Genomic DNA, 15,117 nt, shown 5'->3' on the forward strand with positions numbered 1-15,117 from the left:
AAGGGCAGAACAGTACCAAGTAGTAGGGGCTGCAGGGAAATGGGTTTGCACCCCAAATCAGGAGTATGGTCACTGCAGGGGGGTCGGAAGCAGTGCCTGGTCACCCAGCCAAACGATCACTTGAAGAGATGCTGGAGGTTCACAGAAGAGCAAGGACAAAACGGGGGCTGACGCGGCTGGAAAGTGGAAGCCACCTGGCCGGAGACTCCAAGTTGGGCTGAGGCTCCTGATTCTCAGGCCAAGACAGGCCAATGGGAGAACAAGAGCTTCTAGGAAAAGAGGAGAGTCCTTCCCCTGGGCCTGAGCCCACTGGCCATGCACCCAGCAGGCATGTGACCAAGTCAGGCCTACGCTACAGGAGTGGGCTGAATTTGGTGCCCAGCGAGGGCTGCTTGAGACCCAAGATTCTGTCTCTGTTTTCAGGGTGTCTCCTGTGCTCAGTTTAAACGGACCTCTAAGAGTTTACAAGTTGTGGAAGCAAGACTCCCAGTGGACACAGGAGAGGTCCTGCAGAGGCACCTACGTGTTTGCGAAAGAGGTCCGCGTGGGGTCCAAGCTGAGGGTCGGCTTCCCGCACAAACTGCATCACGTCCTCCACTGTCCACGAGGACGGGTCCCGGCCAGTCGGTCGAGAGGCATCCCGGCTTTCCAGGTAGCGGTCAGAGCCTGCAGGACAGGAGGGAACCTGCCATAACGGGTGGGGACTGGTTTGTCATACCTACCACTCTCCTTGGCATGTCCCCACGGCCCTAGGGGGAAGCTGATGGAACTGCCAGGGCAGAGCAGAGAACTGGCGGTGGCTGAGGGAGGGAAGCATTCTTCCACAAAGGGATGCGGGTCTGAGACTGTTCTGAAGGCAAATCTTTGTTCTTTAGGAGTAGATCTGATTCTGGAGAGGGTCAGAAGGAATTTTACAGTAAGGCTGTGGTTATGCCTGGACCTGAGTCAGCAGTAACAACGAGTAAGGGGATGTCATGGGTTCAGTGGGGATCTGGGGGGTAAGGCTGCTTTTGCCTTGGCCCTGGGGACCATTTCTGGAGAGACTTTGGGAGATGGGCAAGATTAGAGCCAAATCCTTGGGGTCGAGGGAGAAAAGAAGTGGTGGATGATACCCTGTGTCTCATCCAAGGCCTGGGGAGTAGCTACCTTGGGATAGCCTGATAATGCATAGAGGCTGAAAACAGTTTTGCCTGGGCTGCCAGGAATCTCAGTGTTAATTCAGGGCTTGGCTTAGAGCTTTTATCTCATTCTTGGCTCAAATCCAGTTCCTCCCATTTCCTCTGTGCCATCTGGGCTCTCTGAAATCTGAACTCCTTACCATGCATGGTCTAGAAGGTTCTCCCATCATCCGGCCTTTTCTACCTTTGACTGCATCTTAACCCCCTATCCCCATCCCTTTCTCGCCATCTCCAGACACACTAGCTTTCTTTCTGCTTCGTGAACAAGCTATGCCTTATTCTTTGACCTTCAATCTCCTCCGTTCTTTCCCCAGGGCTTTGCATATCTGATTCCTTCTCAATATTTATCTCAAATATCAATTCCTCAGAAACCTTCACTGAACTCCTAGTAAAAGTACTCCATTCTCCACAGAGCTACTCTCAGTCTAATTACTCTCCCCTTTACCCATCACATACCATTATCTAAAATAATTTCATGTATTTATGTTTATTGTCTGTATTCTCCTATTTTCTGTCCTGCTATTTCCTTGTGATATCATGGTTTTTAATAAGAAACATACATATGTAGTCTTTGTCCTGTTTCTGGCACAGAGCTCCCCAAATTCTTGGAATTTCCTAAATGGTGAGAGAAATAAAGGGGTCTTTTGTTATTTATAACAAGCCCTTTTCAGCCACACCTGAGTATGTTCAGGAGGTGAGTTCTGGAAAGCCCTTAAGGATGGGGGCTGGTTGCCAATCTTCCTGGGAGAGAGTCATCAATGACTTCATCAATTGTGCCTGTGTAATGAAGGTTCCATAAAAAAAAAAAAAAGGATGGGGTTTGGAGAGCACCCCGTTGGTGAGCACTCAGGTGTGGGGGGCTTGGCACCCCTAGACATGGCGTGCCCCCTCCCATAGACCTTGCTCTGGGCAGCTCTTCCACTGGCTGTTCCTGACTTGTATCCTTTCATAAAAAGCTGGTAACCTAGTAAGTACCCATTTTCCTGAGTGCACCCGAGGAGGAGATGGTGGGAACCCCTGCCTGCCAGCCAGTCAGAAGCCCAGGTGACAGACTGTCCCATCTGAAGTGGCATGGGGTGGGGGGCAGGCTGGTGGGATAGGACGCTGTCTCCAGATGGATTCAGGATGGAGTTAAGCTGTCAGCCCCCCAGGGGGTGTGGCACAACTGCTGGGTGTGTGGAGACACCAACTGTCCGGTGTCGGGGTGAGGTCCTGTTGAGTAGCGGGAGGGGGCAGGTTGCTCCTTCACAGTCCCCAACATGCAAAGGATGCCTGGTCTGCCACGGTAGGTGTCCCAACAGGTTTGCTCTCTAAGTGGAGGGTCACACACATAATAGCTACTTGTGCACTTTGCTGTCTCCCTGGCCGGACTACGTCTGCTTTGAGGCAGGGACCTTGCCTGGCTCCTGTCTGTATGCTCCCCACTCAGGAGACGCCAGGTGCACAGCTGAGCGGTGAGCTGAACCATGCCTACAAAAGCAGCAGGGCGTACTCTTCAACTGTCTCTTGCAAAGGCTCCTCCATTTCCCTTCACTCTGGGTCCCAGCTCTAAAGGTCGAAGCACGCTTGCCTTGGCCCGGCCCTGCTCCCTGGGGAAGTGACTCCAGCACATCACATTTCAGACTCAGAGCTGGCACCGACAGACGCGGGGGGGGAAGATGCTGGAACAAGCAGGGTGCTTACAGCCACAGAAATTCTGATGGCTTTTTAGGGGCAGTGGCGACAGGAAGTGGGAGAGGGCTCTGTGAGCCAGCCACTTCTCCAGGCCCTAACCGTCCACCGTGACGTGCCCAGAGAAAGCAGCGGCAGGGATGGTGGGGAGCAGAGAGAAGATACACTCGGCCCATCTCAGGCACTTCCTCCACCCAGGGGAGCTATGAATCAAACACACGCACCATGATGTTTTAGATATCTGTATCTACGTATCTATTATGTATCTAGATCTATGTATACAGATCTATGTAGATGTATAAATATGTATAAATGTATACAAATTTATATATAAATATATATAAGTAAAATATATAAAAAATAAAAATAAAATATTATGAAATTATTAAAAAATTATAAAAATAAAACAAAATATATACATTTATACATATTTATACATAAATATTTAATGAGTTTGTCAGCCTTCTTCTGTTAGAACACATACTCTAGGAGGGCAGGTGGTGGGTTGGGAGAGACATCTCTGAGATGGGGACGCTTGAGCAAAGACCCTGAGGCATGAGAGTGGCCAGCAGGCCAGAGGGAGCGAAAGAAGAGAGAGGGATAGGAGATAATATCTGAGAGGGTGTGTGGGGGGGCATGGTGGTGCGGGTCACAGAGGACCTTGTGTACCACTGAAAAACCACTGACTTCCTGTGCCATGGGTCGTGGAGCAGAGGGCAGAGGAGTGTCTTGAACCGGCTTACAAGGGAAGAAAGCACTCTCAGTCCGTGCTGGAAACAGACGCAGACTCTGGGCAAGGGCAGAAGGGAGACCAGTCCGCCGCTCTCTCTGTCCAGACAAGAGACGGCTGTGGCCCACCCCAGGTGGCAGCAGTGAGTGTGGGGAAGGGGGTCTGGCATGTGAACATTATAAGGAAACCCTCCCACTGGCAGCTTGTTTGCCCCTTAAAATAGCCCTTGAAGCTAATAATACATTATATGTTTATAAAAAAATTAAATAGCCCTTGGAGGAGGCAGCATCATCTTCACTTTAGAGATGAGGGAACCGAGGCCCAGAGAAGTGAAGTGACTTTCCCAAGACCACACAGCTAGGAAGATGACAAGTCAGTGCCCCAGGTCTGGCTCTTCCTATCCTGGTTTCTGCACGGTCTACACCGGGACTCTCCCTCATGCCAGATGAGTGCAGCTGGTCATTGCTCCTCAAGGAAGGCAAGGGTCTCAGTCTGAGAGTGCCTAAGACAGGAGCGGCACGGCTAAGGCAGGAGGCCAGACTCACACACTGGTGCCTACTCATCCTCCATGAATGAAACAGGAGCGGACAGACTCAACAGCTGAATGCTTTGAGAGAACACTTCCAGCACCAAACAGAAAGACTCTTTCATAGCCTTATGAGGTTCTTCAGGATCAAAAGAGATCTAGACCATGACCGGGCCAACAGACTCCCGTATTCCAGAGAGACAGCAGAAGTGCCCTGAGGACAATAGTGGCTCTGAGTCCTCACAAGGCAGCGGTCAAGAAGCAGTCCTAACAAGAGAGGACAGTAATGTCCTCACTGGGGATTGATTCAGCTTCCCATATAATCCCACATCCCTGCTTCCAACTGAGCCTTGTCACGCTCCTGTGAAAACACCAGGCGACTGTCACCACGTCCCTAGTACACAAGGGGAAGGTGGGGGCCTGAGAGGTGAGAGGATTCCTTCAAGACTCGAGGCAGGGAATCAACTCACAGCTCTGCCTGGACTGCAGAGCTCCCCACGCACCACGCTGCCTTGCCGGGGTGAGGCCTGGGAGGGGTATCCCGGCCTCTTCCCACCCTCTCCTCCTGCTCAGTCTCTCTGAAAATTGTGTCTCCTGAGACCACCTCTCTCTATTGCAGGCCTTGTCAAAGGAACCTGGGGCAGGGGGAGGCCACAGCATGGGTGTGGAGGTGGCATTTTCCTGTCTCTCCAAGGCTGCTTTTAGGCCATTCTCCTATGAAAGCTCATGTTCTTCAGAAGCCAGATGAGTCCCCAGCCATCTGCTCTTCCTGATCACTACGCCTACAGATCTCTGGGCTTTTACCCCTTGTTAAATGAAGACCATTTGGTACATTGGTCACTGCCTTGCGCTCCAGCCAGGTCCCGTCATCACCCTGAGAGGCACACGCCAGTCAGCCACCTTGCCTCTAGTGACCTTCACCTCCACTCTACTTCAAATACCTCCTGCCAAGGCTGCTGTCTGCTTCTTGTCATCACTTGGAACAAATCCACTTCAGACATTTAAACATCCCTTTCTCTGACCCCAACCTCCCATCTGGGCACCGGCCCTGGACGTCAGTCCACTAAACCCATCACTGCACAGAGAGGTTTAGCACATCAGACTGACTTGCAGTCTCCCCCATCCTTCAGCCTTGCCCCAGCGGTGCTCCTAGCCCAGCCTGCCCAGCTCCAGTGCCCATGACCTAAACAGCTGTCCCCGCAGCTCCATCGCTCTTTCCCATGCTCCCCCACCCAGGCCCTCTTGCCCATCTAGCTCAACAGAAAACTTTAATTCTCAGTCTTTTCTCACCCCACATCTAGGTTACCAAGAACCAGAGAAGAAAACCACGTCTCTTGCAAAATGGCAATCTAGTCTTCAAACACAGCTGGGCTTTGGAGTTTCCCGCAGACCATTCCCTTCTTCTCACTCCACTCCCCCATCTTCTCTGGACCAGTCCACTCTGCGAGCACCCCTAAGCTCTTCCCTACGTGGCCCTCTCTCCTTTCACTCATGGCCACCAACAGTCTTCCCTCCGGTCTCAGAGAATACGGCTTCAGACTGACCCATCTCTCTATGCCCTTGATCCCTAAGCCTTCCCACCACAGCCACACCTTACTCTCTCCTCTCTCTGGTAGGCTTCATTTCTCCTTGGAAGGCTCAACTTGTCTGCTGATAAACACGCCCAGTGCGCTCCTTCTCTTGAAGACCTCCCTTGGAAGGTCTCTAGTTTTCTTTTTCTCAAACCCTCCCTCACACCCCACCGTGCAATCTGTCCTCATTGCCTTCTACCGCCACTGAAGCTGCTGCTGCTGGGGTCGTCAGTCACCCACTCATCACCACATCCCACGGACAGCTGACAGTCCTCGTCTCACCAAACCTCTGTTATGCTGCTCTCTCCTTAAAATACTCTCTCTGATCCTGGCCACCACAATATCAGATTCTGTTTCTCCTCACATTTGACGACTCCTTGGTCTCCTTCTGGGATCCTCTTCCTATTCCCACTTCCTGAACTTTGCTGGTCCCCAGGACGCCATCTTTGGTCAATTGTTCTTTTCCTTCTACACATATACTCCTGGTCATTTACCCTACAGCTTCAACTACCATCTATATGTTGATGACTCCCCAGTGTTTATCTTCAGCTCAGCCCTCTTCCCTGAGAATCAGCCCTGCAGAGCCAGTGCCTGCTGGAGATCACCTAGATGGCCCATGGTCTCCTTGCCCTTCTTTCTCTTCTAGGTTGGTTCCCTCTCTCAGCAAATGCACTACCATCTCCCCGCCACCCCATCTAGAACCTGAGGAGATATTCCTGCTCCCTTCTTTCTCACAATCCTCAAATCTGATTAAATCTACCTCGTGAATGGTTTTTTAATTGCTTCACTCTTCTACAAACCTTCTACCACTATCCCAACCCAGGCCTTCATCTGTTCCGGTCTGGCCCACTCTACACCCCCTAACTGGTCTCTCTGGGCTGTCCTTCCTCAGATGCATCCTCAACGCAGTCGTCAGGTAGCTACTCAAAACACATACCTGCTTAGGTCTCACCTCTAATCAAAACCTTTCAGCAGCTTCACATTGCCTGCAGGATCCACTCCAAACTCTACCATGGCATTTGGGTCCTCTGTGAAGTAGCCCTGACCTTTCAAGGCTTTTCTGTTTGATGTCCCACTATGGCATTTTATGCTCAGCAATGACACAATGCGTGGAGTTCCATGCAGACCATCCGTACCAGTTCTTACCTGTGCTCTCGTTCCTGCCGTGTGCTCTTCCTGGATAGCTCTCCCTCCCCAACTACCCCTGGACACCACTCACACGGCCAACTTTTAAATCGCAGGCAGGGTGTCACTTTCTCAAGGAAGCTTCCCCTGGAGCCCCAGCTTGGGTTAGGTGTTCCTTCTTGCCACCCTTTCCTACCACCCAAGTCATATCTCTGTACTCAAGACGATGGTTACAATTATGTGTGAAAGTGTTTCTCTCTCTCGTAAGACTGAGCTCCTTGAGGACAAGAACTGATTGATTTTTGCTACCCGTGCCAAAGGCAGGTGGTGTTCAAATCAATGGCTAATAAAGAATGGGGGAGTCCTTCCCTGCCCCTTTGGCTCTAGGCCTTTGGCTCTCAGCTTCCATTCTCAAGCCAATCCCAGAGCTTCATTTGCCTTCCGGGTACCTAGCCAGGCACAAATATAAGTCTAGAGCCCAGCCAAACTCCCATTCCCAGGCGGGGGCAAGCAGAGCTCGCTGAGGAAGGAGGGAAGGAGGGAAGGAGGGAAGGAGGGTGGGAGATCCCAGGTAAGCCTACCCCTGGAGCAGAGCCGGCGCACAGCTGAGGCAGTACCCAGCGGGAGGCCGCAGGATGGAACCAAAGGCCGGTACCCATGGGTTCGAAGGTTTTGGGAGCTGCTGACAAGGTTGGTGGGATTCAAGGTAGAGTCCATTGAGTCTGAGTGTGGCTCCAAAGACCGGGTCACACTCTTCCCCAGGACAAAGCTCTCACCTGGAAAACAGGAAAACCAGAGTTAGAGCAGGAACTAGCCTGGAACGACTTCCAGGGCACTGGCCTCCCAGGTACCTGTCTGGATGGAGCGAGAGGCAGCCGGACAGAGCCCTCAGCTATGTCTCAGGAGGCCTGTATACTAGTCATGGTTCTGGCTCTCAATAGGTGGCCTTGGTCAAGGCCAGTGCCACTCTCTGGGCTTGGGTCTCCTTAGAGACTCTTCCTTTCAGACTAGATGGTCTTTGGAGTTTCTTCTGGTCTGGATGTCCTTATGCTTTTTCTGGATAAGGCGAACCTTAAAACAAATAGAACTATTTTAGGAAGAGGCCGCCTCCCTATATACGAGATGCCAGCGCAGGGGACAGAGACTCTGGAGAAGAGATCCACTTGCTTGCGTGAGGGCACTTTAGAAGGTGACCCTCTCAGCCAGCAGGACATTTCAGAAATGCTCTTCAATGCCTGACTAAAGGCCTGTAAGTGAAGGGTCTGCTCCTATGTTCTCTCCCTCCTTTGCCTCATTCAAGAGAAACGCCCCAAGGAAGCCGGGCTCGTACAGTGGTGAGAGCGGGGCCATGGAGACCAGCACCAGGCAGCCCCTAATACAGCGCTCCAGAACCTGAAGCAGGCTCCCTCTCATGGCTGGGCTCTACCCACATCCGGTCAGTTCTTCAGCCCTGGTCACAGCGTCTCTGCCTGTGGAGGGCGTCTTGGGGCCTGGGCCACACCAGCATGCGTTGTGGTTTTTCTTAGAGGCCGCCTGTTTAGGTCATGCTTGGGACTCACTGTGGTCAAGTGATCCAACACTATGGTCAAGAACATTGTCTGGCACACAGTAGGAACTCTGTGGCAAGATGGCTTAGGATTTTGGGACTAGTTTCTAATACTCACCTGAACTTGCCTGGTAACCAGGGGCATAAAGCAAGTCAAGCAGGAGACAGCTGCTGGCCCTTCTCTCAGGGAGTGGGACTGGTGAAGCCCTTCCCCAGGAATGGTTCTGAAGGGAGAACTCTGGGCACCTGAACCACAGCCCACCCCTTTTTGCAGATGAGCTTTCAGATTCCTGTTTTCCAGGAAAGATGACCGCAGCAGGGTCCCACATTTGAGACAAGAACAAGCACTCAAGTCAGCCGACAGGAGGCCTGTATTCTAGGCCTGGGCTCCTGCCTTTCACTAGTATTTGATCCCAGGCAAGTTGTCTGTTTTCTCAGCACCAGCTTCCTCATCTGTAAAATAGGGGGGAAATCACCCTCTGTCCTGCTGAGAAATCAAATGAGAAGACGGATTTACCAAGGTGGGGAGCTGTCATTTGATTTCTTCTTCACTCAGAGTTATAGGGCAAACCCGAGTCCTCTGCAATAGCTCAAGGAAAAGCTGAGATCTAGTTTCTGTGTGTGCTGGCAGGGCGACCTCACCTTTCTAGACCTCGTTTTACCTGGCAAACACTGGGGATAGTACCGCTCGCCTCACCCGAGGTCACAGACGTGAAGAATCACGATAGCACCGGGGCTCCCCGGCTGCTGATGCAAGTCAGCCTGTCTTGCTCTCAGCGATGCTAGGAAAGGCAGCTGAGACCTGGAGTCTGAGTGGAGGGGCTGGCAATCAGGGCGGGTGGCGCCTGGACTGGCAATGTCGTCACATCTCTCCCACAGAGATGCAGCATCATGCCCACTGCTCTGGCAGGTCCCAGTGCCCTTAAGGCCGATGAGACGAGGGCCCAGCTGCCTCAGTGAGACGAGGGCAGTGGAGGAGACTGCAGTGCTTTCATGCTGTGCTCCATGGTGCCCCGAGGGCCTCCGCAGGGAAGCCAAGTGATAGGGCTCTGGGCCTCATTCCAGCTGCTAGCACAAGAGCTCTGGTTTTAACTTTTATGCTCCAGAGTTTTCATATAATCTTATCTTTGCAACAAGGAGTTCTGCTGCTAAAACAAAAGAAACTTGGCAACCACTGGCCCAAGGGTCAGAACTTAGGGCTGAAAGACTTGAGTTCTATTTCTGGCATGACCACTGGTCAGTGATCACTGCCTTTTTTCTGGGATTCAGGTTGGCTATCTGTAACAAGATGCTTAACTTCACATTTATTAAACATCAATTTAAATGAAATTTGCTGTGGATGTGCTAGACATACGAGAAGAGTCAGCATGAGAGGGAGCTCATTCCTTCACTGAACACACGTTCATGTACTAGCTGCTATGCTAGGGAGGGGTACGCAGAAGGAGACAGGTAAGGACCTTTCCTTACGCACTGATTTTTAGCGAGAAGCAGATTTTTCTCTATCACCTTGCAAGGCTACCTTAAAAACTAGAGTTCCCAGGGGAGGATGGCAAAACTGGTGGGGAGAAGTCTAGAAATTATGCAAAGGAGAAAGAGCCTGGGAATGTGCAGTCCACAGAAAAGTCAGGGGAGACAAATACCCCAAGGGCAGTCATGGAAAAGGAAGAGAACTGGGCCGTAGACTGGGTCTTTTGAAAAGCAGAGAGTAAAACACAGGGCAGGAATTACAAGAAGACAGATTTTGGTTCAAAAGGGAGGGCATTTTAACCATCAGAAGTGTCCATGAAAACACAAGGTCTGAGATGAATACATTGAGATAGATTAAGAGTAGATCAGACAATACAGAAGAAAAGATTAGCTAACTTAAACATAGCTACAGAATTTATCAAAATAAAACAGAAAAAAAGGCTAAAATTTTTTTTTACAGATTTTATTTATTTGACAGACAGAGATTACAAGTAGGCAGAGAGGCAGGCAGAGAGAGGAGGAAGCAGGCTCCCTGCTGAGCAGAGAGCCCGATGTGGGGCTCGATCCCAGGACCCTGGGATCATGACCTGAGCCAAAGGCAGAGGCTTTAACCCACGAGCCACCCAGGCGCCCCAAGGCTAAAATTTTTTTAAAAAACATTATTACTGTGGGAAAACTTCAAGAAAATTCATATATATTTAATTGGAGTCTCCAAAACAGAGGTAACAGAAAATATACATGGAGAAAGAATAGTAGACATTTTTTCAAATTTGATAAAAACTGTAAACCCGCATGTCCAAGAAGCTGAGTGGACTGCAAGCACAACAGGGATGAAGAAAACCTCACCAAAGCATAGCATAATCAAATTGCTAAAAACCAAGAATAAACAGAAGACCTTAAAAGCATCCGTGGGGTGGGGGTGGGGGACCCACATAATCAAAGAGAAGAATGACAGCAGACTTCTCATCAGAGACAATGCAAACCAGAAAACAATGGGGTGACATCTTTTAAAGAAAGTGCTGAACAACAAAAAAGTCAATTCTAAATTCAGCAAAAGTATCTTTCAAAAGCAAAGGTTAAAAAAAGACTTTTTCAGAGACACAAAAGCTCAAAGACTTTGTGTCCAGTAGAGCCATAAAAAGGAGAAATGTGAAGGGAAGTCCTTCAGGCAGGAAGAGGATCTGAAACTCTGGCTCTACACTGAAAACATGAAGAGTACCAGAAATGGTAACTATGAAAGGGTAAATTAAAAAAAAAATCTTTTCTTTTATATTGAGAATGTTTCTTGTATGTTAAAAAAAAGTCTTTAAAAGATAATTAATTACCTTTGGGGCATGTGGGTGACTTAGTTGGTCAGGTGACTGACTCTTGATTTCAGTTTGGGTTGTGGTATTAGGGTCCTGAGATCGAGCCCTACACTGGGATTCTCTCTCCCTCTTCTCCTGCCCCCTCCCTACCTCTCTCTTCCCCCACACAAAAGTTAATTATCTATTTAAAGTAAAATAATAACAATGTAGAATGGGTTTTACAAAATGTGGAACAGTAAAATGTACAGTGACAACAGTACAAAGGCCAGGAGGTGGATAGTGAAAGTACACTGGTGTAAGATTCTTACACAATATGTAAAGGGATAGGATTATGGCTTTAAGGTAGGTTGTGATATGTAAAAAATGTATAACATAAACTAAAGCAATCACTAAAATAAAGGAGTTATAGCTTATAAGCCAGCAAGGAAATAGAACAAAATCATAAAAAAACTGGATTAATCCATAGGAAGGCAGAAAAAAAGAGAACAGAGGGAAGATGGAACAAATCTCTCCACCAATAGCTTTTGTCTTTGTTCTCTGAGTTGCTGAAAGTATAGATCTGGTTCCTTCATTTATATAATTACACTGTTATATTTACATAATTTTGATTATGAAAGACAAGGTCAAGGAAAGCTGAGACCAACAGGAACACAATTATTATACAGGATAAAGTAATTTGGAGTTATCTGCTGGTAGCTGGAAAAGGAGGAAGTATGGGATGAAAGGAATAGAGAACAGAGGAGAAAATGCCCCAAACCCAGAGTGGGTCCCAGAAATGGCAGCAGGCTGAGGTCCAAGGTGAAAGAGGCTGGTAAGATACATCCTGTAACAGCTTATAAGCATTAACACAAAGTTTTTTTTGTTTTGTTTTGTTTTTAAGAGAGAGAGAGAGCAAGAGCGAGAGAGCAAGAGAGTGTGCACAACTTGGAGGGGGGAGAGGGAGAATCTCAAGCAGACTCCCTGCTGAGCGTAGAGCCTGATGCAGGGCTGGATCCCATGACCCGGGATTATGACTTGAGCCGAAATCAAGAGTGAACAGCTTGACCAACTGAGCTGCACAGGCACCTCACTGACAAATATTAAGATAAAACAAAAATGTTAAAATGCTTACTGTTCTTTGTGGCAATTCCTTCCCCCGCCCAAACTTCAGTATAAGTTTATCACAGTCGATAGCCTTGTATTCGTTTCTCCTTAGGGAAATGAAGGCCGGGGAACCAGATCAAATGTTTGGGGTAAAGCAGCTTAGGGAGAGATGGTCAGCTAGGAGAGTGGTCAGGGAAAGAGGGAATAAGAACGGAGTCAGAGCAGGAAACCTAGTCTGGATTATGTGGGGTGGGAATTCATTTTGTTATTTAGATGTGGATACTGAAGGAAAGGACTATCCCCAAATCTAAGAGGACTCACAGAGTCCCACACAAACCTCCAGCTGGTCTCCCTGCCTACTGGGTCGCTCCACACCCATCCATTCTCCCGCACGGGGCCCTGAGCCACCTCTCGGAAGCACAGGCCTGGCTGTGGCCCTTCCCTGGGTCCTCACTGCTCAGTGATACAAAGCCACTAATGTGGTCAGTTAGCTTTTCCCACTGGGCTGCCGCTTGCACTGCAGCCCCGTCTCCCACGAGCCTCCGGTTCCTCTGACGCGGGGTGTGCTCCCCTTTGTCCCTGCCGGTCTCACAGGCTATTCAGTCAGCTGGCGCATTCTTCATCACACCCCTCCCTCCATCGCCTTGGGTCTGTGGCATCTTCACCTGGTTATCCTGCTCCTTCAGGTCCAAGACTTTCTCCTGGAAAGTCTTCCCTGACATCTGGTTTGAACTTTTGAACTCTGAACTCGTCCTGTGAAAGTACGTATCACCACAAATGAGCTGTTTGCTTATTTGCTCCTCTTCACCAGGCTGTAAAGTCCGCATGGAAGGACCTGGACTCCTAGTTTACTACGGGACCCTCTGTGCGTAAACCAGAGCTTGGTGTCATGCAGCCAATAAATTCTGGGTTGACAGACTGACTGAATAAAGGACTCATGAACATCTATTATTATGAACATTTGTGTCATCTTAGAACTCTGACCATTCCACCAGGAAACCCAGCATGGGGAAGAGGGGGCATCCTAACAGATCTCACTGTTATTTGGCTTTAATCCTGTGAATTTTAGGATTTGGGCGGGAGAACCAGTTTATATGCCCAGAAGACCAGGCTGGCAACCAGAACGATAGGGCTGCGGAACTTACTGCCATGGGCTGAATGGACCCGTTCCTCCGGCAGAGAGGAATGTGGGCAGGCCCCAGGCAGCAGACCTGGAGGGGCATGCTGGGTGGTCTCAGTTACAGCCGAGAGAAGAGTCCCTGAGACCAGCTAAATGAGCCGCCTCCGTCTCCCGCTGTCAGTTCTGAGGGCCGGAAGGAGCGTGCTCTCGCCCAACCCTCAGGGGCCTCTCAGCTGACACGGCCCTGCAGGGAGCTCTGAAGAAGCGACCCTAATCTGACACTGTGTCCCCCAGGAACACTGCTAGACCTCTTCTTTCACCCTGCTCATCGTCCCTCCTGGCTCACAGCACACGCACGGCACCCTGTACCCCTCTCCCCGCAGACGTGCTTTCGGAGCGGGCATGGAGTCGGTTGCGCCTCTGGCTCCCCAGAGGCCAGCACAGCAGCTGGCACGGGGTATCTGACAGCTGGCCTGCACTTTCCAAATGCCCATGTCATGTCATGGAAGGTAGAAAACAGAGTCTGGAAAACTGCTGTAGATAAAAGGGAAGTAAAGAGAACAACTGCATGTAGTGGATGGTCCTTCATTAGATCTTGGATTAGGGGAAAAACAGCTAAAATGACATTATTCGGACAACTGGGGAAACCTGACAGGACTATATATATCAACTGGTAAATTTTATTAAATTTCCTTTTTCAAAAATTTTATTCATTTATGAGAGAGAGAGAGATTGACAGTAAGCGCACAAGCAGGGGGAGCAGCAGAGGGAGAGGGAGCAGGAGACTCCCCACTGAGCAGGGAGCCCAATGTGGGGCTCAAACCCAGGACCCTGGGATCATGACCTGAGCCGAAGGCAGAGGCTTAACCGACTGAGCCACCCAGGTGCCCCGATGTTAAATTTCTTGAGTGAGAGAACGTTATTGTGTTCCCTGCTCCTAGGAGATACACAGGCAAGTTTATTAAGGATCGAGTCTCTCATCTGCAGGTAACTCTCAAATGGTTCAATAAATAAGAATACGCAGACTTAGAGAACAGGTATGGTAAATATTGCAAAAAGGGAAGTGGTAACTCTAGATGAAGAGTGCATGGCTGCTCACCATTATTTGTACCTCTTTTTTGTAGGGTTGAAGTTTTTCAAAATAAAACACTGGAGGAAAAAGTCCAATCTCACCTTAGGTGAGGAGGTCTAATGGGCTCTGCCTTTGGTCACTATCTGCTATACCAGAAGTGCATGACCCTAGGGCCTGGGAAGTGTGGAGACAAGCTGTAGGGCAGGGGAGAGGGAGGCTCCGTAAGTATCCAGATAAGAGAGGAGGCAGCTTTGGATGCTGAACTAGCAGAACTGTGTAGCCGGGCAGAAGGGTGGGAGTGACAGACCCCAGATCCAAGGGACAAAGCAAAAGGGGGCCCTGTGCAGATCAGGCTCTTTGGCAGAGGCGGGGGTAAGTCATCAGGAAAGCACAGGAATTGATAGATGATCAGAGCTGGAGCAAAGGGTCAGGAAGGCAGCCAGGCAGGCAGGTGGGAAAGACAGGCTAAGGAGCACAGAGGAGTGAGAAATCTAGGCAAAGCTCTGGCTTGTCTGGGCACAATGAGAACACTCACTTCAGGGAAGCAAACAGAAACTGGGGGGAGGGCAGCCAAGTTGCTAGCACCCAGGATGGGACATAGAAGTTGAGAGAGAGTGAGCACAGGAAGGCCCAGAAAGTTGGCTGAATTGGTCTGAAAATGCGGGCAGGGAGAGGGGCAGCCGATGGTGAAATGTGATAACCTGGTCTTTGTCTCTTAGCT

The 15,117-nt window shown here is 49.8% G+C and overlaps 1 protein-coding gene across 2 annotated transcripts in view; it reads right to left on the reverse strand.

Moving 5' to 3' along the window:
• Positions 1-15,117, reverse strand: part of LOC111142808 (Scm polycomb group protein homolog 1) — a 186,161-nt gene that overhangs the window by 1,614 nt on the left and 169,430 nt on the right. For both annotated transcript variants that reach the window (XM_022496125.1, XM_022496126.1), the window contains 2 exons: positions 7,383-7,577; positions 524-666 (listed from right to left, as the gene is read on the reverse strand). In XM_022496125.1, the coding sequence (XP_022351833.1) occupies positions 524-666; positions 7,383-7,577 (338 nt within the window). The remainder of the gene's footprint in view (positions 1-523; positions 667-7,382; positions 7,578-15,117) is intronic.

Source organism: Enhydra lutris, unplaced genomic scaffold, assembly GCF_002288905.1.
Source record: "Enhydra lutris kenyoni isolate GAN:26980312 unplaced genomic scaffold, ASM228890v2 scaffoldscaffold9, whole genome shotgun sequence".
NCBI classification, from domain to species: Eukaryota; Metazoa; Chordata; class Mammalia; order Carnivora; family Mustelidae; genus Enhydra; species Enhydra lutris.